This window comes from Micromys minutus (assembly GCF_963924665.1).
Source record: "Micromys minutus genome assembly, chromosome: 30".
NCBI lineage: Eukaryota > Metazoa > Chordata > Mammalia > Rodentia > Muridae > Micromys > Micromys minutus.
The window spans coordinates 17770032-17792865 of NC_137965.1; the positions used below are offsets into that span (position 1 = coordinate 17770032).

Sequence of the window (22834 nt, forward strand, 5' to 3'; positions counted from 1 at the left end):
CTTGCAGCCTTGCTCTTCCACCCCTACCCCTCCTCTTCCCTTCCCTCCCCCCCCCATCCCTCCACCTGTTCATGGCCGGCCTCTACTCTCTCTCTCTCTCTCTCTGCCTCTCTTAACTCTCCATGACCTGAATAAACTCTATTCCATACTATACCGTTGTGTGGCTGGTCCCTCAGGGGGAAGGGATTCCCAACATGGACCCCTCAGAGGTATCTCCCTTGCTCCCAGGCCTCGCCGCACCTCCATGGGCCATATGCCCCCCACTCTCTTAATCCTTCCCCTAACATTGGTGCCGTGACTCGGATCGTCATCTTTTTACAACATTGGTGTCCTGTGACTTTTCCTTTCAGTGACTTTTCCTTTCATTGGTCATCTTTTCCTTACATTGGTGCCGGGTCTGCTTGGGTTTTAGAGCTGTGCCACACAGTGAATTGTCTGCCACTTGGTATGTTCAGGGCTTTCTTCTGAGGCGCCTTTTCTACTGAAAGTAGAGTCTGGGTTCTGGGTCTCTGGGTAGTCCCTGGGGAACCGGGGTCCATCGTCCCACCTGTCTCCCAGCCTCAGGCCTGCTTTGCCAGCTGTCTGCTGAAGCTTTCCTCTGATGTCCCCTTTGCAGACACAGCTGCTTCTCTCTGCACCTGGTGTAGGATCCTGGGCCAGAACAACTCTCAAGCCTTTAGTCCTGTTGGGCAACAGGAAGAGTCCTGTTTGGTTTTGCTTGCTTTTCCTGTATTGATGGGTTTCTCTGGTTCAGTTTCTTTAAAGGGACTGTGGGGCTGTGGCCTCTGAGCTGTTGATGCGTTCAGCAGGTGTGTTGGTAGATACTTTGTGTAGTTTTGCAGATTAAAAATACAGGAACATGGTGCTGGTAACTTGTTTCAGTGTGACAGCTCTCCTGCAAGAATCTCTTCTGTGTGGCTGAGAACTACCCCACTGTCCTGGACCCTGACATCACCTTGTAAGGGACGCCTGACCTCTACATTTCACCTCTATTTGTGCCTTGACATCCCTCATCTTTTTCCTATCTTTTTGATGAAACTTTGACTACTTCACTGCATTCTGATTTGTGGAACGTGTCTCTTTCCAGAATCTCTGCAGTGCCATGTTGTGTTGCATGCTGGGAAAGGAAGCATGCATCTGAAAGTAAAACAGCTTCTCTGTGCTGATAGCCAAATTAAGGTTTGGATTTAGTTGACATACACATATTCTTTAATTATGTGTCTGTGTCCACTTGCGTGTGGGTGCCCTTCAAGTCCTGAAGTGTCCAATTCCTTGGAGCTAGAGTTACAAGTAGTTTCAAGCGGCCCCAAGTGGGTGCTGGGAATTGAGGTCGGGTTTTCTGCATAAGTAGTACACACTCTTCACTGCCAAGTCATTTCTCTGGGCCCCCACTTTTGCTGCTAGAATTTATAACTCTTAAGACTACCTTTAAGTCACCTATCCAGGTAGAGTTGAGAGCTCCTTACCTAAAATGTATGAGGCCAGAAGTGTTTCTGGTTTTGGGTCTTCAGGTTTTACGGTATTTGCATTTATAAAATGGGACATATCGAGGTGTGCGTCTCTGATCTAAACAGCACCCTGACACACACAGTCTGCATGAATTTAATACGAGATTTGTACTTTTGTTGTGACTTGAGACCGAAGCTTGAGTCAGATGTCTAGTGCGCTGTTAGTGCTCCCACGGCTTGGATTTCTAGGTTTTAGATAGTGAATGTTCAGCCCATGCTTAGATCCACAATAGGATCTGGATAAATGCTTGTAGCTCATAGCTGTTTCCTACCCTTTGGGCAATCTTGCCTTCAATTACTGGCAGTGTCTGTCACTCTGTGGTATGCTGCGTGGAAGCAACCACAGTCTGTGAAAGAGAAGGAATGGCTCTTTTGGGAAGCAGCTGTAGGTGTGCACAGGTAGTGAGCAGGACTACATACACACTTTTCTTATTCAGTCCAGTTACTGATGCCCGTGTTTAGTCCCCGAGATATTAGGACCGTTGTGCACAGTTCAGAGTGGATTGCTCTTAGCAGACAAGTGAGGAAGGCCAAGCAAGTGAGGTGCTTCACAACACCAACTGAACTGGCCGCCCCGTTGCTCTGTAGGTCTTGTGCTCTGGCTTGTCACAGGGCTGTCTATCCCTGCCAGCTGCTCACATACAGGGAAGCCAGGCTCTGCTTAGATTTAAGCAATAAGGAACTTTTATTAATGAGCTGTTGTTTGGGGGCTATACCACGAAAGTTGTATGTCCAAGTGCGTTTTCTTTCTGCTATACTTTGTTGTTGTTTAATAGTATGGAGATATACAACATAGATTATAGTACAGTGTATAGAGTGTTCCTAGTGTAGAGTGTTCCTAGTGTAGTTACTAGTGGAGAGTGTTCCTAGTGTAGTGTTACCTAGTGTAACAGCTCTGTTTCCTGTTACAGAGCGCTGTGCCTTTGTGAGCAAACTCAGCAAATGTGATGAGAATCCCCATGTTGATATCTCTGTGAAAACAGTTATATCACATGCTAAATATTTCCGTTAGAGACTTGCTTTCCCGAAGTTGCAGATTTCCTTCCTGGATTTTGGTTAGTGAGGTGCACACTGTTGAGTGGTCCAGATTACAGCAAACACTAACGGTTTTTGAGGTGAAACCCGGATTGAGAGCTGTGTGTCTGGGGGATGATGCGGTTTGTTTTCCTGCTGTGCATCATAGACACAAAGTGCTCATCCCTGTTGCACATTTGGAGTAGACAGATCACACCGATGAGACCCTGCAAAGCGCCTGCAGGAATCATTTACATTTATGTTTATAAAATGATGCTGAACTTGTGGTCGTGAGGTGCCGCTTGGCTCAGAGCCTCTAGGCTGCTGTGCTTGAGCTGTTGAACTTGGTTTCAGTGACCGTACCCCAGACCATGGCCTACTCAACCCAAACGCCGTTTTGGTTTTTTATTTCCAGCTAAGCCCCCTGCCTGGACATTCCCCTGTCACCTCAGTTCTGAGTGTCCCCACAGTGTGCTTTCCTCACTCCATCACTGGCCCCCACCTGCCATGGCCACCTTTTCAGTCACCTGTCTGGAAGCTGCCCTTGGTGCTCTCTACTACTGTATCCATGGGGGAGTGCCAGACACTGTTTCCTCTAGCCTCGACTCCTGCTGTGGTGGAGACCATGGCCACCCTGGCAGGACAGCCAGCTGGGCTGCTCAGACAGTGGCCTCCTTAGTTGTCCAGAATTAGCCCGTGAGTGGCCAGGCATAGCTGAACTTCAGGAGACTGCACGCTCTTTGGAATTAGATCTTAGGGTTCCCGCTCAGTGTGGACTTTATCCGATGCATTTCTATGGCCAGCATGTTTTCAGTTTCTGCGAACTGCAAATGCCAAGAACTGCTTGTTAATCTTTCCCATGACACACTCACAAAACTCGGAAGACGGTGCAAATGTCCCAGGTGTCTTCTGTTTTTGGCTCCTCAGTGCGTGGCTACCTGTCAGTCAAGTCCACTTGCTAGCCCAATGGCCTGGCTTCTCCAGTGGTACAGCCTTTAGTCATAGTTTTGTCCTTCTGCCCTCTGCCTGAGGACTAAGTGAGCCCCAGGTGGAAGTGACATCACGTGTGTTGTTTCCCTTTCCCTTTTAGATGATCATGTAATTACACTTCTCTCCCCATTCAGTTCCCCACACCCTTCTGTATAGTCCTCTTGTTCTCTTTCAGATTCATGGTGTGTGTGTGTGTCTGACCTTCTTAGTCTATGCAGTGTTACTTGTATTCATGTTTTCAGGGCCAGAACCATTTGTTCTTGGGTAGCCAATCCCTGTGCTCATCCTGGCAAGACCATTTCTCCACTCCGAGCTCTCCGTACTTGCCTGTGTTCATTGTTCAGCCTTGAGGCTTCCTGGGGCTTCCCCTGTGCCCTCTGGTGTGTCCATTGTTGTTGACACTGTTAGACACTCATTTGATATAACTGCTGACGTTCCTAGGATACAGGATCTCACAGCAAACTTGTCGATTCTGCAGTGTTCCCTGAGCCATAGGTGTGGGAGTGTTCTGTAGATGATTGGTTGGGATGGGGCTCCACAACCTATTTTAATGGTTTGTGTTTCTTTGTAATATCCATTGTGCAAAGAGAAGTTTCCTTGATGAGGTAGGTATAAGAACTACCCTAGTCTGTGGGCTCAAGGACACATAGAAGGTAGTTAGGGCTTATGCAAGTGCAGTAAAGTGGTAGTTGCAGATAATCCTCCAAGGTGCATGACATCACTACTTTGGGTACCCAGCATGAGGTCACCGTGGGTTTTTGTGTTTTGCTTTTCACTGTGGCTGGGTCATCGCTTCTCTGCTCCCTCCTGTGTGCCCAGCTCACGTCCCAACCGTAAAAGTACCTGTTGGCATGGAATGTGTTCTCAGTGCCTGCCCTAGAGCCACCTGACCCGGAAAGCTGAATGTGTGCAGCACCCAGGTGCCCTCTGGGCCTCCTTGACTTTTGATCAGTTGTCCAGGTCTTTTGGACTGCTTCTCTCACCCCGGGCCCCCTCTGCCCCTGGTCCAGCTTCCACATTTGATGTGACTCTGGCAACTGGTTGTCAGGATCTTCGGGACTTGCTGTTGTGTGTGCTTTGAAGTTCTCCAGCCCTTTGCTTATCTTTCTTCCATTTTCTGAGCCATGTTTATCATCCACAATGTCTAGTTTCGCACAGCAAGAACTGCTGGGTTCCTTGGCGGCAGAAGCCAGGAAGACTGAAGGGTAGTGTGCGGGGATGGCGGAACCTGTTTGGAGCTGCACGGCCGTGTCCACAGCACCCTGGCCTTTCCGAGTACGAGCATGCACACCTGACAGTGGTATTGCTATGCACACACCCAGGAACATTCTTTGTGTTTGTGTTTCTTTGCGTCACAGGGCAAGTCAAAGGGTGTGTGCTGTCTTGTCTGGGTCTCCTGGCAGCAGGGTGGAAAGTCATTGTCTTGAAGTCCTTTCTCTAAGGAGCAGAGGACAGAGTTATCTGAATGCCAAAGCAGGCTCACGGCTGTACTACCGAAGTGTGCTCGAGGTCCTGCTCTGGTGAGCTAAATCTTAGTGTCGTGTGGCTGTCTGCATAGTCGCCCACTGAAGAGTGTATTCTCCTAGCAGCTGCTACTCAGTGAGGTGGACAACACCGTTGTTTTATCCTGGGGAGGTGTGGTAACTGCTGGTCGAGGAAGTGATTTGTTCTAACAGAGGCAGGAAGGCCTGAGACTTACTTCAGCCCTTGACTGCTGAGCACTGAGAGGCTTTCCCAGCTGTGCTGGCCTGTGTGTCCCTGCCTGTCACAATGTCCACACTGGGTGGTGTGTGGTGTCCCAGGGTCGGGAAGGTGCCAGAACAAACCCACTGCACAGAATTGCTTCTGAAAGACCGGGGATGCACAGTCTGAGTCAGGGAAGGCTAATTTGATATTTTGTATTCTTGTTCTGTCTACTTGTGTTGTTTAATGCTGTAACATGTCTCTGGTTGACAGCAGCCATATGTCATTCAAATGGAACCTGTAGTTTGGCATTGGCCTGACACTCAGTCAGCTGTGGAGCACAGTGATGAAAATCACAGAAGCCGTATCTGTTCCTTAGACCAGTGGAATTGATAAGCACTCTGCGGCTCTGCCCCGCAACTCTTGGTTTTGGCAAATGGTACAGTAGATTAAGCCCTTGCACGTCCCCACTGTGCATTGTATATTTGTTTCACACTTGCAGATTACTGTAAAAGCCAGATAGATGAGCACTTTGAAAGATTATAGCAATGGAAAATGTGTTTTGGGAATGAACTGCCTCAAAACAAGTATTATAAGAGGTGTTCTAGTGGATTCTTTTTCATATCACATTAAACACTCTGCAGACATAACAATTTTATTTTTGAGAGCATCGCATGGTTTTTCTGTTTCAGGAGGAGAGGGTTTATGCCCTATTGTTTTGTAAGTATTATGCCAGCTCTCACTGGGAATCGAACTCTATCCATATGCTCTCTGCTTGTGAATGTATTGCATAGGGTTTGTGTGTACGTGTGTGTGAGAGTGTGTATGTGTGTGTATGTCTATGTTCAGGAATGTGTGTGCATGTGCATATGCACATGCTGTGTTCCTGTGCTCCACACTTGCTCTTTCACAGGAAAACGAAGTCAGTTCTTTCATGTCTGAGAGAAGCAAAACAGAAATTCAACAGCCCACATCTCAAGCCTCTCTGCAGCAGCAGATGGCAAACTGTAATCAGAGGAGGCGCCTGCCAGCCCTCAGTTTCAGAAGTCTGTTCCAGTGGGGACTGCTGGCCTCTGGGGGCCCAGATGCCCCCCTGAGGGGATGTTCGAGCTGTTATATGGGGCCAGGTGGTGAGAGAGCAGGCTGATGCCACCCAGAGAAAAAAGAGAGGAGGAAAGGAGAGAAGAGTGAGGAAGGAGCTGTTTTCTAAGTGTGTGTTGGGGGAGGGGGATGGAAGGAATGGAAGGAGGCATGTGTGAGAAGGAAGTATAGGAAAGACGAAGTTAGAAAACGACTTGTAGGCTTCCTCCAAGGTCTGTGTGGGCCCTCCCTGTACTGCTGCAGTGCTGAGCTCAGAACCAGGCTTTCCCAAGTGCTGTATCCCAGCCTAATGCTGCAGCGTCCCGTGCTAAGCACAGTGATGCGTGTGCATTCAGAAATGTGTGTACTTATTTAAGACTTGCATAAGAAAACATTAGTGGCCCTTTGTTGTTTCAGAAGTTTTATGCTTTTAGTAATCATTTGCTAATGTAGAATAAAGGAAATGTTTAAACTGAAGACCATTTTCTCGTATTTCTAATGTAGGGTAACAGGAGGGTCAGAAGAGGGTTTGATTTGATGCAGATTGGAAGAGGATTTCTCTAGGATTTCCCAGCAGCTTGTCCAGTGGCTTTTACACATGCATCCATCCATATAGGCAGATAGCCTGAGATGCTCTTGGGGGTTCCATCTGGAAAAGCAAAGTAAGCCGGAGGCCTTCCTTTCTACTTATCTTAAACAGTGTGCCACACGGCCCTCCCTTCCATTGACTATGACATGCAGGCTGGCCTTGAACTGTGGGATTCTCCTGCTTCAGCACCCTGAGTACACTGTGCATAACCACCTCAGCTAGATTTTTTTTCAATTATTATTATTATTTTTTACTTTAGGGGTAGGAAGATGTTTCTGGGTGTTTGCTAAAGAATGAGCCAAAAACTAAACTGGATGTGGACACACACACCTATAAACCCTAGCTCAGAAAAAAGTTGTACCTCTGGGCTTCATAGTGTGTGTGTAGTAGCATCATGACACCCAGTGTTCCCTGCACTTCCTGGGACAGAGGCAATATCAGAAGTTCAAGGCTATCCTTTTGCTACATAGTGAGTGTGAGGCCAGCTTGGCAGTAGACACTCTCCCCCCCCCCCCCCCCCCCCCGCCTGGGACCTTGTTAGTGTCCTGCTTTCTTTTTTAATCTCCGGACTCCCAGAGCCAGGGCTCCTGCTCTCGGCCACCTTACTCTCTCACTCTCACCCCACACTGACCCCTGGCCTCCTGGAGCTTCACGTTGCTCTCTCTGGCCCCACAAGTCTGCTCTCAGCCTGAGGCTGCTTCAGTCCCAGGCTTGGGAACAGCCCGGGTCTCGGGATTTTCCCAGTGCTTTTGTTCCTCTCCTCCGGTGCATCCTCTCACCGTGGCTGATCGTGCTTCCCTTAGCCTTGTGACATCCTTAGATGGTGCACTTTTAAAAGACCATATTTCAAACCACAGTTTTTGGATTTTTCAGTTTTGAGATCTTCTCCTCCTCTTTCTTCTTCTTTTTTATTTAATGGTGTTTTTACCAGTGTACACATCTGTATATGGGCGATTAAAAAGGATACAGAAACTATACTTCTTACTTACCCTGTAGGCCACAGTCATGAGACCCTACCTTCAGATCACTCATAAAACAACAACAGAAGTCCCATCAAATGGGACTCTATATAATTTTTTATATCATCTAAAAATAGAAATCATGGAACAACTTCAAAGACTACATCTAAAAACCACTCACAATCACACATACAGGGCTACAAACTCACATACTCACTTGTATAATACATAAACATACATAAAGTCACACACACACACACACACACACACACACACACACACACACACACACGGATACCCACACTTACCCTTTGCCCCTGTGACCTAAAATCCTGAAGGTAACATATGATCTGCATGTGTGTGTCTCTCCTCCCATTCCCTGGCTTCCTGCCTGCTGCTGTCTTCATTGGCTCTTCTAAAATCCGTCCTTTCTGTATCTCTAGCTCTCCTCACTAGCTACCTCAGAGAGAACAGCCTTTTTAATTGAATATTCCTTGCACGTGGTCCTGTCATGCAGCTACAGTCTGACATTGCAGCCTCAACAAAGGTTATCTCTCGAAAATTCTCAGAAATTCCCTGTTGGCGCATCCATGTTGGCAGCTAGGTTGATGTAGGAAACTGGGAATCTCTCCACTCCTCCTTCTGTCTGTGTAACCATGGAATCTGCCAGGAGGGCAGGTAGGCACACGGCTCCCATGTAGCTCCTACGTGGTCACAGGCTTTCTGATTCTCAGGTGCAGTGAAAAAAGTCTTCCCACGTGCCTGTGGGCAAGAGCAGCCTGGCTCTCATTGTAAAGTCCTCCCAGAATTCCCTGCTGGTCTTGGGTGTGTGCAGAGTGCTGTTACAGGGCTTTCATTTGGGTTTTCTATTTTTTTTCGTCACTAAACCATCCTGCTTTATAGATTCAGAAGTATCTATAGAATGCTATTGGCAATAATATAATAAGAAGGATGTCTTCATTCCAAGGAAATGAGCTCATCTGTGTGCCTTCTGCAGCCTGCACTTTCTCGGATGGAGATGAGCAAATTCCCTTGGGGAGGTGGCACTGGCCCTTCTATTTTCTGGTCACCTCTGCTGAGGAGGTGCTGCTTCTGGGAGTGTTTGCATAGATCACCTGGAGCCCTTTCTCTTTCTGTCCACTTGATGACTTCCATGGGAGAAACACTGTGGAGCCGTGTTCATTTGCATTGTCAAGATGACTGCCCATGTTTGGGGAGGGAGAAGACTTGTAAGCTAGTGTTGTGACGTAGCAGAAGTGTTAGAGCTTCCCGTCAGCATGGCTCCGCACTGTCAAAAATCTTCCAGCTGATACTGCTGTATATAGGCTCATCGGTGGACTATGGAAGATTGTTGACTGCTCTCTTCTGGGTGTGGTTTTCAGCAGCAGGCAGTATGAGTTGGTAATCTTGCTTTCCTCTGCCTTGGCAAATTCACATAAGTAGGAAATGAACAGTCTTTTATAACTAAAATGTTTGGAGTAAGATTCATTACCATGTTACACATAGACTAAAGCAGAGTTCTCTTTCTTTTGTGCCCATGTTTTATCTGAAAACACTCTGTAGACTTTATAGATTCATGTGTTGAATATACTTGATGAATGCTTGGGGATGTAAAACTACGTGTGTGTGTGTGTGTGTGTGTGTGTGTGTGTGTGTGTGTGTACGTGTACGAACATACATGTTCTTACATATGTATGAACTTAAAACTAACAATACACTTGAATGTTAATTTTGTGCACAGTCAACTCGGTTGTAATGGAAAGTGTTTCACTCCCAATTTACTTATGAATTCTTAAATAAAGTGGACGGTGGGCCTTGTACACTGAGGTGGTAGAAGGACCCTTTGTAAAGGTGACAAGGAGGGTCGTCCTGCTCTTCCATGCAGCCTAGAGCATTTGCCTTTGGAATCATCCATGCTGTTTTAGCAGCTGTAAAGACAAACCCACCATCAGAAACTGTCCATCAAGAGACAGAGGCTTCGGAGAGCAAGATCTTATCTGGTAAAGGAAAGGCAGTGGCCTTTCTTGTCTGACCATACATTTATTAATCTAAATCACATGTGAGTTAGGGCACACTCCATGAAGCTCGACATAGTTAATTTTATGAAAATTAGAAGATTTACCACTTTGTAAAATGGATAATAATGTTGCAGAATTGCTGTCCTAAAGAGGTAGCATAGGCTGGAAATACAAGTGAACGTAAGAGGAATCTAAATCAATTCACGGATAATAGATTCATAATGCTTATTAAGAGTAAATAAAGGCTGTTCTGGACAGATCCCTGACTCCTGGAAATTGAGGTTACAAGAGACACTGTCATTTCGTTCCCCCAGCCCTAAAGACTATCCCTCTGAAGAACACTGGTCTGACCTCTTCTTCATTTGCACTGTGATTTGCTAAATAGAAAGCAGTTGGACCTCGAGTCAGCTGTGAGATTTTGTTGGCCATGAATAATAACTGGAAAGAAGCCCAAGCAATATAATGCTGTCTGCTACTTTTTGTTTTTATCTATCCGAAAACCTTCTATTCCATGTACCTTACTAAGAAAGTTTAGTGACAAAATTGCCATTAAAAAGGGCTGTTGCTAGTAAAAAATGAGAACTTTTAATTGTTTCACAAACTAAAATGTAAGTCTATGTCACTACATGAATGCTTAAATTTCTAGGAGGAGGCGGGTGGTCGGAGGGTGTTGGTTGGGTAAATCATTCCAGGCTTGTTTGTGTTTGAGTGAATAAGCAGCAGTGTTTGTGGTGTAGGTGAACCTGCTGTGAACCAGGGAACAGAAGTGGGGGTGGGGTCCCTGCCGCTTGAAGCACCTGGAGCTCCTGTGCACCGCCACCTACTGGATCAAGGGTAGGGCAGTGCTTTGACCCTGAAATGACCCTGGAGTGCTTTGCCAACTCTTTCTTTGCCCCAGCTCTCTCTGTCTCTGTCTTTCTCTGTCTCTGTCTCTGTCTCTCTCTGAAGGGAAGACACTTGGTGCAAGTGCACATCGTGCATGCAGAACACCGTGCTCATTTGTTGCTTATGTTTCAGGCATAAAGAACTAGTTTGAGGAAGCTGTGGAGTAGTTTCTCTTAACATGAGCCCTGGGACAGGCACGTGTGCTCTCCCTCCCTCCCCCTTTTAAAATAAAAGCAGAGAGAAAAAGCACCCAAGTTGTTAATTCCTCTCAGTTGGGGGCTTGGAGTAAGCCCCAGTGGAAGGAACCTTCCTTTTGGCAGCCCTAAGGGTGGGTTTCTTGCAGCTGGTTCATCCGAGCATCAGCTGGGTGTGTGAATGTCTTGCTGTTTCTCTCATGCAGGGAAAACATTCGATATTTCTGTGAATGCAGAAGCCAGAAGAATTTGCCTCACTTGAGTGGATTTGTTGAACTTAAGTTTTTTTGTTTTGTTTTTCCTGAGATTTTTTTTTTTTTTTTTCAGTTGAGTAGATTTTACCTAGAAGGGCCTAAATCTACTAATGAAAAACAAATGATGGGGATTTCTGCTTTTAAAGGTAAATTGCTACCGTGTATTTTTTGTTGACTCTTAGCACATGGTAGTAAATAATCAGAAATGAATTTCATTTTGTTCTGTAGTCATGGAAAAGGCTAAGCAGACTGAGGGTTTGATAACGGTCTAGTCTGTAGATAAGTGGGCCTTTGTACCTGCGCACCTCCATGTTTTCATGGTAAAACAGCATTATTTATTCTTGGCAGTATGACCCGGGCTCCTTATGCCTTCTATCGGGGGACCCGGTGCCTCGGGGCCCTATTATGTTTTGACTTCCTTCTCTCTTCATTGAGTCTGCTGCTGATGGACATTTAGATTTCTACATTTTCAGTATGCAGAATTAAACGCCCAGCTGTGCAAATGTTTGCTTAGTTGCTTCACTTTTTTCCCTTTAAGATAAATACCCAGAGACAGAATTCAAGGAAAAAAGATGTTGCTCTATACACAACGTGACCTATCTTAGACACTTGCTTTTTTATTTGAAGAAAAGTCATAATTATTTCAGTATGCCCAGATGCTCTGTAATTTTTCTTATGTGAACTAAAAATCTGAGAAACCATCATTAGGCACCTAGCTTGAATGTTAAATATGTGTATTAAATGTCTCATGGGATAGTAGCAGTGTGAGGTCTACAGTTTCAGTCTCCTATTTATTAGATGTAGATGTACATTCTCACAATATTTTAAGGCACGATTTACATACGTTATAGTGCTCAGATTTTAAGTTATATAGAATTTGATGGTTTCTGACAAATGTTCAAGAATTCATAAAACTATCCAGAAAATAAGAATATTTCTATCGTTTCTAGAAAGCTCCTTCTGTCCCCTTTAGTCTCTCCTGTCCTATGGCATGGTTTCTGTGATCTGCTTGGCCCTCACATATCGGTGCATTGAGTGTGCCTGCATTTAGTATTCTACTGTTTTTCTTTAAAGTGCAAATGCTGAACTGTACTTAGAATCAAAGGACAGGACAGGAGTGGCAGGCTGAGCAGCTTTTCAGAGAAAACAATCCTACGCCACACCTGACTTAAATACTGGCATTCAAAAATGAACTCTTAGTGGGTGACAGGCCTAAGAAAGAAGCTTCAGGCTAGGAAAGTCCATGACCCTCGGGCAGAACACACAGAAGAACACTGTCATGCCGTGAAAGCAGTAAGCCACAACAACAAAATCGAAAAACGAAAACTTACGGGACAAGAAGAAAGCAAGCGGCAGAACCACAGCAAGAAAGTGTTTGAAAGTTTAATACCCTCCTACAAGCCAGGAGTGACAGACCCACACAGATGAGAAAGGAACAAAGGAAGGAAGAGGTGTTTCCCTGGGGACTTCAGCAGTGGCCACTCTACAGGTGAAGTGACATACATGCCCATACATGTCATTAGGGAAAGCTCAGTGAGTGACATGACTGTTCTTGAGGGCTTGTGGAGATGTCACACAGTTCTAGTGTTGTGTACAGCAGCATGCGGGGATAAGGGTTAAACCAAGCATCACGAGAGGCCTTAGCAGTCCACTTCTGGATGCACCTGAGCAAGTGGAAATGGGGTTTAGATGGATGCTTTTAAGGCCTTGTTCAGAACATATGCATAAAGCCCACGGATGGGGAGCAACCCAAGCATTTATGGATAAACTGCACTGTGTATATACGCTGTCCTTTAAAACCCTGACCAGATGTGAGATAATCCAGCCACGTAAGCACACCAATGTGTGTTTCCACTCTTACTGGAGAAGCAAGCCCAAGAGCCTTGCAGAGGGGATGTAGAACGCTGGCTGCAGGGGGCTGGAGTGGGGCAGCCTCGACTCTGGCTGCTGAAGTCTGGAGATGGACGTGTGCCTGGGTTTGTGTTTAACTTGACACAGCTGGTAATTTGGGAAGAGGGAACTTCAACTGAGAAAATGCCTCCCTAAGCTTGGACTGTAGGCAAGGCTGTGTGGCATTTTCATGATTAATGATTGATGTGGCAGGCCCCAACCCACTGTGGGTGGTACCACCCCAGAGCACCTAGGTGGGCAGGTGGTCCTGGGTTGTGGTAAAAAGCAAGTTGAGTGAGCAGTGGGGAGCAAGCCAGCAAGCAATGCTCCTGAGTGTGCTCTGTTTCAGTTCCTGCCTCCAGGTTCCTGCCCTGACAATCATGATTTCTTCATGATTGACTGTGGCCTCGAACCACCCTGCCCCCATGGCTTCTGTTCATGATGTTAATCCCAGCAGCAGTAGGCAAGCTAGGACAGGCTGTGCTGTCCGCTACTTGAATGGGTTGAGCGTCACTGAACAGCAAGCTCCTCAGCATGTAAGTCTCGTGCGTAGCTTGGGTAGAGGGTGGACCTGTGTGGAATGCAGGGCGGGCAAGAGCTCACTCATCTCAGGCCACACCAGTGAGCTTGTTTACCGCTCATGTGTTGGTGATAGGTGTGGGACAGTCTGCTCAAAAGTTGCCTTTCTTCAGGAGCACGCATGAACTGATGGGGTAAGTCGATTCAGGTGTGCAAAGGCAAGATGTCCTCAGCGGAAGCTGGACAGTACCTCAGTGTTAGTGTGCTGAAGCTCACGGTTGGCTGTCAGTTCTTTCAGCTGTTTCACATGCTGCTTTGGAGGGAGGCAGTTAGCCTGGACTCCTGTTAACTTAGGGCTCACTGGGGGATCAAGGCTGTGGTATCTAATGGGTGTTCTGGGAGGTTCAGTGGATGTTCCTCACTGAGCTCTGTCTTAGGGTGAGTGGTCTCTACATACTGAATTCAGCCAGAAAGGCCCTTGAGGTGTGCAGTTCTGAGATGGCTGTGTTCAAGGGTGGATAGGCTCTGACCTTTGTAAGGATGTCTGGTCCCTTCAATGTGCTCCTGTTATATGCTTCGTTTTTACAGCCTGTCTGTTTTACAAACTCTGTTCACCGTAGTGCTGACTTCCTGAAGTAAGTGCCTTGCAATATCTGCTGTAGGAAACACAGGAAAAGCTGGCCCAAGATTTTGCAACCCTTAGGACTATGGTTAGTGAGTGAGGCCACAGAGGAGTCCTGCCCCAGGCTAATCCTTTCTGGAGGTCTTGAGGACCCTCCTAGGTTCCCAGCCTGAGTGTGCTGTTCCCATGTCCCTTCCTTTGAGGGCTCGAAGGTACTAGTTGAGGCAAGATCCTGATTTTAAGGTGTAAAATTAGGAATTTAAGCACAAAAACAAGATCAGGAGCCCATGGAAACAAGTATTTCATATAACCACAGTGAGATTATACATTTTACCGCACCCTGCCCCTTCTCAAGCTCTGCCCACTCACCCTTATCCTGGTGCCCGTACTTTAGCCCCTTCCTTTCCCTCTGTTCTTTTTCCACTAGGAATAGAGCCCAGGTCCCTTGCCTACTAAGTGGACACACTGAGATACTTTCGCAGCCTCCCATCTCTTTTGTAAAGGCTGAAATTCTACCCTTCACAGAATGTGACGGGTATTTCCTTTTCGGTGGATGCTTTTATATTGTTACTGTATGTGAGTTCATAACCAATACACACCACATACAAATGGTCTGATGCCATTGTAACCTTTCCTTGCTTTTTTTTTTGACTTAACATGGTGTTTTTAGATTTCAAAGATTTTGAAATGTATGTCTTGACAGTGTTGTATGTGTTTAATGTCACCTTTTTCACTGTAATAGAAAACTCAGTTGTGGGTTATAATGGTTGGTCTTTCCTGTTTACCTTTCATGCCAGTTAGAGTGCTTCTTCCTGATAATTGGGACAGGGCTGACAGAGGAGTGTAGTGTGTCATAGCCGCTGTATACAAGGACCTGCTGGTCATGAGGTCAGCGGTAAGGAGGGAGAAGGAAAACTTGGATGGTTCATTAATTTTGGAATATGAGCAGAAAGGCCAGACATGGTGAAGTGAAAAACGGGGCAGTGTGCCCTCGTGACACAGATTGAGACTAGTGTCCCTTATGTTGGGATAATTTCCTGGAGGGAACACTTGAGGGAGGTGCGTCACCTTCAGGCACACGCCCCTTCTCCAGTAGAATACTTGGAAACATTCAGCTTTCACAAGAGAAGTTGTTTTCAAGTGTAGAAGTGTTTAAAAACTAGTGAAATAGTCTTTTTTAAAGTCATGAGAGAGCATTGGGTCCCAGATATTTCTGGAGATTTCACATTAGCTTAGTTTGGTGATGCTTTATAGAGTAGCCATGGACTGAAGCACAGGGCCTGTGGTTGCAGTATGACCGATGGCTACCGGGCCCGGGTGTTGGTGCGGTGCTGACTTCCCACCGGTGGATAGAGGGAACCTGGGCTCAGGTCTGGTGCTCAGCACAGGTGACCGAATTTGACAAGTTTAAATCTCACAAGCAGATAGCTGTTTCTCTGACCCATTGGCCAGCACTCTTTCATCAGAGAACTTTGCTGGGAGGTCCTCCGCCACGAGCATGCTTTGGCGTGGGAGCAAATACACACGTAGCTGAATTGGTCGGTGTCCTCACGGTAAAATGAGGTGGTCAGGCCTGGGGACAGCGATAGTGTTGAACTCGCCTGCTCAGCGTCAGGGTGACACCTGAGGCAGAAGTGAGTATGGCTCCAGATCTTCGCACGAGGCACATGGTTCTGGTCTTTGTTTATCCTAAATGCGGTTACAACTGTCAGCTCCCAAGCCTCTGAAGAGCCAACATAGATTTTGCAGTATGTCTCTGATGCCCATAGGCTTCCCAGACATTAGCACCACAGAAGTAATATAATGAAAGACAGCAGGGGGTGGTAGTACTGAGTACCTGGTGACAGTGGGCTCCTGGGTTCTTGGGGTGTTTCATATTAGTGGTATTTTATTTAATAAGTCTGAAAAAGCATGTAGCAGGTGTTTGAAAGCTCCACTTCTAAATTGGTCAAAACACAGCCAATTAACCATTAAAGAATTGAGCCTTCATTCCAGCAGTAGGCACTCACCATATTGAAAAATTGGTTCTTAAGGCAGCGCTTAGGAGGTAGGTAATGCTACATTACAGCCTGTAGTTTCATAAGGAACATCAGCCTTGGTATGGGCACCCAGAGTCCAGATTACAAAACTTCTGGCTGCCAGAATCAGGGTGAAATCATGATGCACCCCAATTTTACAGCTGCATGTGCATGGCCGTGGTGAATGGGCTGTGCAGTTTGTCTGCTTGTCAGACAGAGCTCCCCTCTCAGACAACACCTCCATGTGTGTGTAAGAGTTTCGGTAAGCCATGGAGTCAACATGTTAGAGCTTAACTCCTAGGGGAGTTGCTGGCTGGGTTGGCTGAGCCTTACAGACATCTCAACACTGGCAGACATGTTATCCTCCCTGCTTCAAACCTCACAAGGTTGCCTTGTGGAACTGCATTAGTTTTGGGATGAGGCATAGGTGCTGGCTGGGAGTGGACTGTTCTGGCATGTGGAGTTATGCTTCATAGCATTCTTTGGCTTGACTTCATTTATTGTGAAATATCAAATTGTAAAATAAATAAAGCAAAGATGTTAGCAGTGCTGTTAATTTTGGTTTACACTCATCTGCTTGTAGCAGCCTACATGATGAAAAGCCCGTGTGAAAACCATATGACTGTGCTTACAGTGGTCACAGCAGGCTTCGAACAATTGGCCTGGATTGAAAGACAGGAACATTAGCCCTTTTGCATTATTTCCCTCCGATTCATTGTGTGTACTGTGAATTAATGAATTGTCTTAGAGGTAAACATATTAGTATCACTCCCTTTCATTGCTCAGTGGTTTTGTAGATAATTTGACTCTTCAGTGTGGATCTGGTCCTCTGGTTTCTGAAGTGTGTGGGCTCCTGGGGCTGAGGTTCCTGGAGTTCTCTTGTGGACCATATTGTGGTATCATTATTAACAGGATGACTTTATCTGCAGCAACTGAGTGCAGTCATTGCCTGGTTCTTGGATTTCTTTTCTGCTCTCATAATTGGGTTGGGGGAGGGGTGGACAAAAAGATTTCTGGGGTTGGGATCACTTTGAAAGGAGCTTGGAAGCAGTCTCAGGGCTGTAATCCCACATGAGGAGGGCTGTCCTCAGAGCAGTGAATGAGAGGCTGGTCTCTGCTGGGCTGCTTTAGCTCTGGTATTTGTCATACAAGATTAGGTGTTTTAACCTGCCCTATCAACTACAAAAACTACTCTATTAGACGCGCATCCTTCAAGAATACATATAGGGCAGTGTTATTTGATATAGTTTGTATCCTCCGAATATATATTAGCCTTCCATTACTGTGACAGAATCCGAGGCAATGCTCTCAAATGAAAAAGCAGTTTCTCTGGCTCCCCGTTTTGAGGGCACAGGCTGGTTCTGCAGCTCTGGGTGGAACATGGGATGCAGAACCCTTATTTCCACATGGACGGCAACAGAAGTGGGTGGGACTGGGGTGAGGGGCTGTCCTACTATCCCCCCCCCCCCCCCCCCCCCCGCCCAGCTTCCTACACTTGGGCCTTTGAGGCACACCTAAGGTCAAGGGATTTTGTTGGTGCACACTTTCTCTTAGCAAATCAAGTGCAAATTCTTGCAGCGTCTGCTGCCCACGTCTGTCACGAACAGGGTGGGGGTGATCTGACCCAGAAGCACGCACATCATGCCTTTGTGTCCAACCACAGCCTCCCTGCAGTATGTGGACTAGCCTGCACTGTCTGGACTCTTGGGAGTTTGCCTGTTTGGTGGGGATGGAACTAGAATCATCGTAAGGCCTTCTTGGCCTTCGTAGCAGGAGCATTTTAAGTGTCAGTGGCAGGGAGGAACGTCCTGCCACTAGACTTTGATGACTTTGAATATTTGATGCCCGATGAAGTAGCATTTCGAAGCCACATCATCAGTGACTTCATGGATAGTATGTGAACAGAAGCAGAAAGTCAGTTTATCCAATGAAGACATTGACTTGGATCCCTTTTCACGTGGATGGAGTCAAAGCCATACCCACCCACACCCCTTCAGTTCCTCATTTGCTCTATTTGACTTTCTGACAGATGCCACCGCAGTACGGACAGCAAGGTGTGAGTGGTTACTGCCAGCAAGGCCAGCAGCCTTATTACAACCAGCAGCCGCAGCCGGCGCACCTCCCGCCCCAGGCGCAGTACCTACAGCCGCCATCCCAGCAGAGGTACCAGCCACAGCAGGTAAGCACTAAGCATGGCCACTGCCTGGGTCTCCTTCTCTCCACAGGTCTGTGCTCGGGGGCTGACTGCGCTCTGGAAATCCTCCTGCCCTTTAAGAGTTATTGTGGGTGTTGAGTGCCCCCCCACCCCCATTGGTGTTCAAGACAGTTTCTCTGTACCTTGGCTATCCCAGAACTGACGATGAAGACCAGGCAGTCCTCTAACCCAGCACTTCCCTCCCTCCTTCCCTCTTCCTTCACCCCCCAACCCCCAACACACACAGGAGAGATTGAGAACTGGGAAGAATGGCTTCCACTAGCTGCTTGCTTTGCTGACTGGTGACAGCAGGAAGTATCAGCTCAATTCACGGTTGTGTTCTAGAATCTTCCCAAAGGTGCCCTTCCACTTAGTGAGGCCTGGTCAGAAGGGTTGCAGGTCATGTGACCATGCTGGTTGGCCTTTTTAGTTTGGATGTTAAGTGCCACAGCATGGGAACGTGGTCGCCTTGGAGTGTCATTCTGCTGAGACTCACTTCTGAATGGAGGAGTCACTTCAGTTGCAGAGCACAGAAATACAAGCAGAACAGCTGCTGCCCTATAGTAAACCGTTTCTGGGCCTTTCCTTTTCTGCCCAGCTCTGCCCTTCTCTCTCGTAATTTGAGGAGGGGCGGTCTCACTTGCATGTGCCAAGATGGCCTCACCTCTGATCCTCCTGCTGCTGCTCTCCTGAGTGCTGCCACCACACACATCTAGGTTCTGGTGGAGGTAAGCTGGGCGAGCAGGAAAGGCACCTGCCTGAGCCAATGAGCCAGACTCCAATCCCCAGGACTCACAAGATAGAAAGAAATTAGACTCTCACAGTTTCTCCTCTGACTGCCACATGTGTACGCACACACAGATACATAAATGTATTAGAAATATTTGATGAATAAATATTTGCTATTGGGCCATCAGTTGTAGTTTGCATAATTAAAAAATAGTATGAAATACATAAGTATTTGGTGAAATGTTTTCTTTTGTTTTAGACTGTTGCTCTTGAGTGGAGCAAGCAGTTGGGAAGAGCTGAGAGTCTTGTAGTGAACGCAGACACACTGTTAGCGATCTGGTCCTCCTGTGAAGGGGCTTACCTTGTCCTCTGCACTTTCTCTGTTGTGGGTGGGTGTGGTAAGGAGAATATGAGCATGGCACACAGGCCTGCTCACTTTTAAAGGCCTCCTTTATGGCACGAATATGTGAATATATATAGTCGAAATGTACAAAATGTTTATATTACTTCTCACTGTGTGTGGTGTGTGCACAGCAATGTATACTGGAGTGCTTATGCCCAAGAGTTACAGGTGGTTGTGAGCTGCTGGTAATCTAGCTCATGCCTGAAGGAGCAGCAAGTGCTCTTAACTGCTGAGCCTTTTCTCCAGCGCCATGGACCTTAATTTTACCAGAGTGCATTTTAAAGTGTATTTTGGGATTTGCCACATGACTTTGATTACAGACTTGTGATGAAGTTTAAAGAAGGCATATTAAAGCCACAGGAGAGAGTGAAGGCACTCTCTAGTCCTTCTGTCTACATATGCATGTTTTAAGAATGTGAGCAGCCAGTCCAGGGATGTGGATGTGCGGTGTGCAGTCCTTGAGTTATCTATTCCTCAGCCGTGTGTGAACATGTTAAAGCACTTCCCATCTCACCCTTCGGTCAGAGTGACTGGCACCTGGGCTTTGAGAGCTAAGGCTTTGCAAGGGTTTTCAGAGCCTTATTGTGAACTCTTCGTGGGTGCGAAGCGCTCGGTCACTTCATCTGATGCGTTAGTGCAGACGGCCTGGCCCACCTTACGCCCATGTGCCTAAATGAATCTCAGTTGTAAAACCAGTTTGATTAAGGAGCACCTGTCATTTCTTCAGGACCATGCTTCAAATGTACTTCCTTCATGAAGTGTTCACTGATGGCTTCCAGAAGATGGCAATTAGTCAGTTACTATCCTTCATATTTAAATATTGACAGCATGCCACAGGCAGGGCCTGCTTTAATGAATACTACTTGAATCACTTAGTCAGGTCTCCTTTTGCTGTTACCACTGTTCATTGACTTGAATGCAGTGCGCTACATGATAAGAAACAGTGTATTTTAACCACAATGGCTCGTTTTAAAAATGAGAGAACATTCTGAGTAAAACCAAACATGTCAGGACTTTTTTCTTATGTTTTCTTTTTTTGTTTTGTTTTGTTTTGTTTGATTTTTGAGACAGGGTTTCTCTGTGTAGCTGTGGCTATCCTGGAACTTGCTTTGTAGACCAGGCTGGCTTTGAACTCAGAGATCCGCCTGCCTTTGCTTCCCAAAAGCTGGGATTAAAGGTGTGTGCCACTCCGGCTATGTTCTAACTCTTGAGCTATAAAATATCTGAGTAGTTTTAAAGTTTAATTTGACATTTAATATAGTGACTATCTAAAAGAAAAATAGGAAAGTTTCTTGCCATCTTAGTTACCCCAGCCATGCCAACACCTATATCACGCTTTGTGACATAACCTCACTGTTACAGATACAGACACAGACACAGACACACACACACACACACACACACACACACACACACACACACACACACACACAATCATGTAACCCCTGTCCTCTTTTGTACAGTTGAAGATGTACTGTAAGCTGTGCACACCCCCTTTACTCTTTCCCACACTCACTCAGATTTTCTGGTGCTCCTTTCTTTCTTTTATAGCCTTATTGGGTTCATGGACCTACCACAGTATTTAGTTTCTTGTAGTGACATTTAGGTTCTTTCTAGACGTTTCCGACAGTGTTGCCCTTATAACCTGTGTATGCTTTATGTGAAGGGAATTCTTCCAGGAAGCTCTGCCAGAGGGTGGGAGTCTGTCCTCTTGGAATGATATTACCAGATGGCCCACTGTGGAGGGCGCCTCCTTCTGTACCCACCACACAAGCCTGAGCACTTTTCCCCACTGTCATCAGTGCTTGGCATGGTTTTCTGGGAGATGAAGCCTTGGGCCTGAATTTGAAAGCATTTTTGTTAGCATTTTTCCTGAGCTGTGATTTCCTGTCTTTTCATCTTGATTTCTTTCATTTTAGGTTTCAGATTGATTTATGAAGCTTCTGTGCATTTTTGGTGGGCTCCCCAGGAATCAGGAATATCCCCTCCGTGTGTGCTCCTTTTTTTATTGTAGGAACGGAAGGTGGCAGGTCAAGGAGCTGACTGGTGTGCGGAACCCCGAGAGCCTGATAGCCTGCCCTTGGTTTCTCAGGACCCCTACATGCACACTGTGGTCTGCAGCATGTGTGCACACATAAAATAAACAAGCGAGTGTTTAAGATAACCAGGCTTCAAGGGTAAGACAGTGGCAGGTCCCAAGGCCATTTGTGGACTGAGAGACCCAGAAGGCCTAGGAGTGGGTGTGATCGCTCGGATTGGAGTTGCTCAATCTGTGTCTATCTGAATCTAGCCTCAGGAATTGGATGAGGTCTGTCCACACTGTGGATGGCCATTTGCTAGATTCAAGTTAGCAGTTAAATGGTTAATTTGATCCAGACCCTTTGCAGCTACTCTTCCTCTGCTGCCATTGGCTCATTTCCCTGATGTGTGCTGCTTGAATTTCCTCAGGTCCAGTTCTTTTGGTCTTGCTGCTGCTTTTTCTGTGCTAGCTGCAGATCCTCAGTGTTCTTTCTGGAGGTTTTTTAATGTTTTGCCGTGCAGATCAGACTGACCTGGAGCATCCTCTTCTGCCTTTGCTGGCATGTCCTACCATGTTTCTTTTCTTACTGCCTTTTCTCCCTAATAAGTCTGTCTGCTTTTGATGTTATTCTAATTGTGTCTTTTCTTGCTTTATGTATTTTTCTTCGGAATAGTCCATAAGAAAGTGGAAAAGCAATCAGAACAGTGTGTGCAGTTGAGCCGAGCCACGAAAGACCAGGAGCATGTGATACTGAGTGTTGTCTACTAGCTTCCTGTGCTGCAGGCCAGGGAGGATGCTGGCCTAAGGAACCCTAGGAGCACCTTGGGAAGAAGGTTGCTGGCTGTGGTGTATAAGAGGGCTAGGGAGTGAGAGTCAGTCCTCAGGGTCCTGGGGAAAACTGGTGACAGGATAGTTCCCACCTGGCAGGGAGTAGAGTGTCCTGCAGTTGACACCGCTGGTCAGGCCTTTGCCTCACTGAGAGGGAGGAGCTGCCCTGCCCCCCAGAAGTCTCTGTCATGCCTGCTCTGCACTTCTCCTACCTGTTGCCTGCTCACATTTCCTTTACCACTAGGGCTACCCTGTGCCTTCCCTCTCTTGTTGCCCTTGAAAATTACATTCTCTTTAAAAATGACTCTTTTTTTTTTTACCATTGCTGCGTGCCTGTGTATATGTGTGCGTGCCTTTGTGTGAGTGAAGGTGTGTGTCTGTGTGTGAAAGTTTCAGTGTATATGTGTGTTGTGTGTATTGTGTGTATGAACATGTGT

General features: G+C 46.6%; 1 protein-coding gene across 1 annotated transcript in view; it reads left to right on the plus strand.

Annotated features, from left to right (window-relative positions):
- ARID1B (AT-rich interaction domain 1B) overlaps positions 1-22834 on the plus strand; it is a 333380-nt gene that overhangs the window by 77945 nt on the left and 232601 nt on the right. The window contains exon 3 of the mRNA XM_080941684.1: positions 18253-18402. Within this exon, the coding sequence (XP_080797810.1) occupies positions 18253-18402 (150 nt within the window). The remainder of the gene's footprint in view (positions 1-18252; positions 18403-22834) is intronic.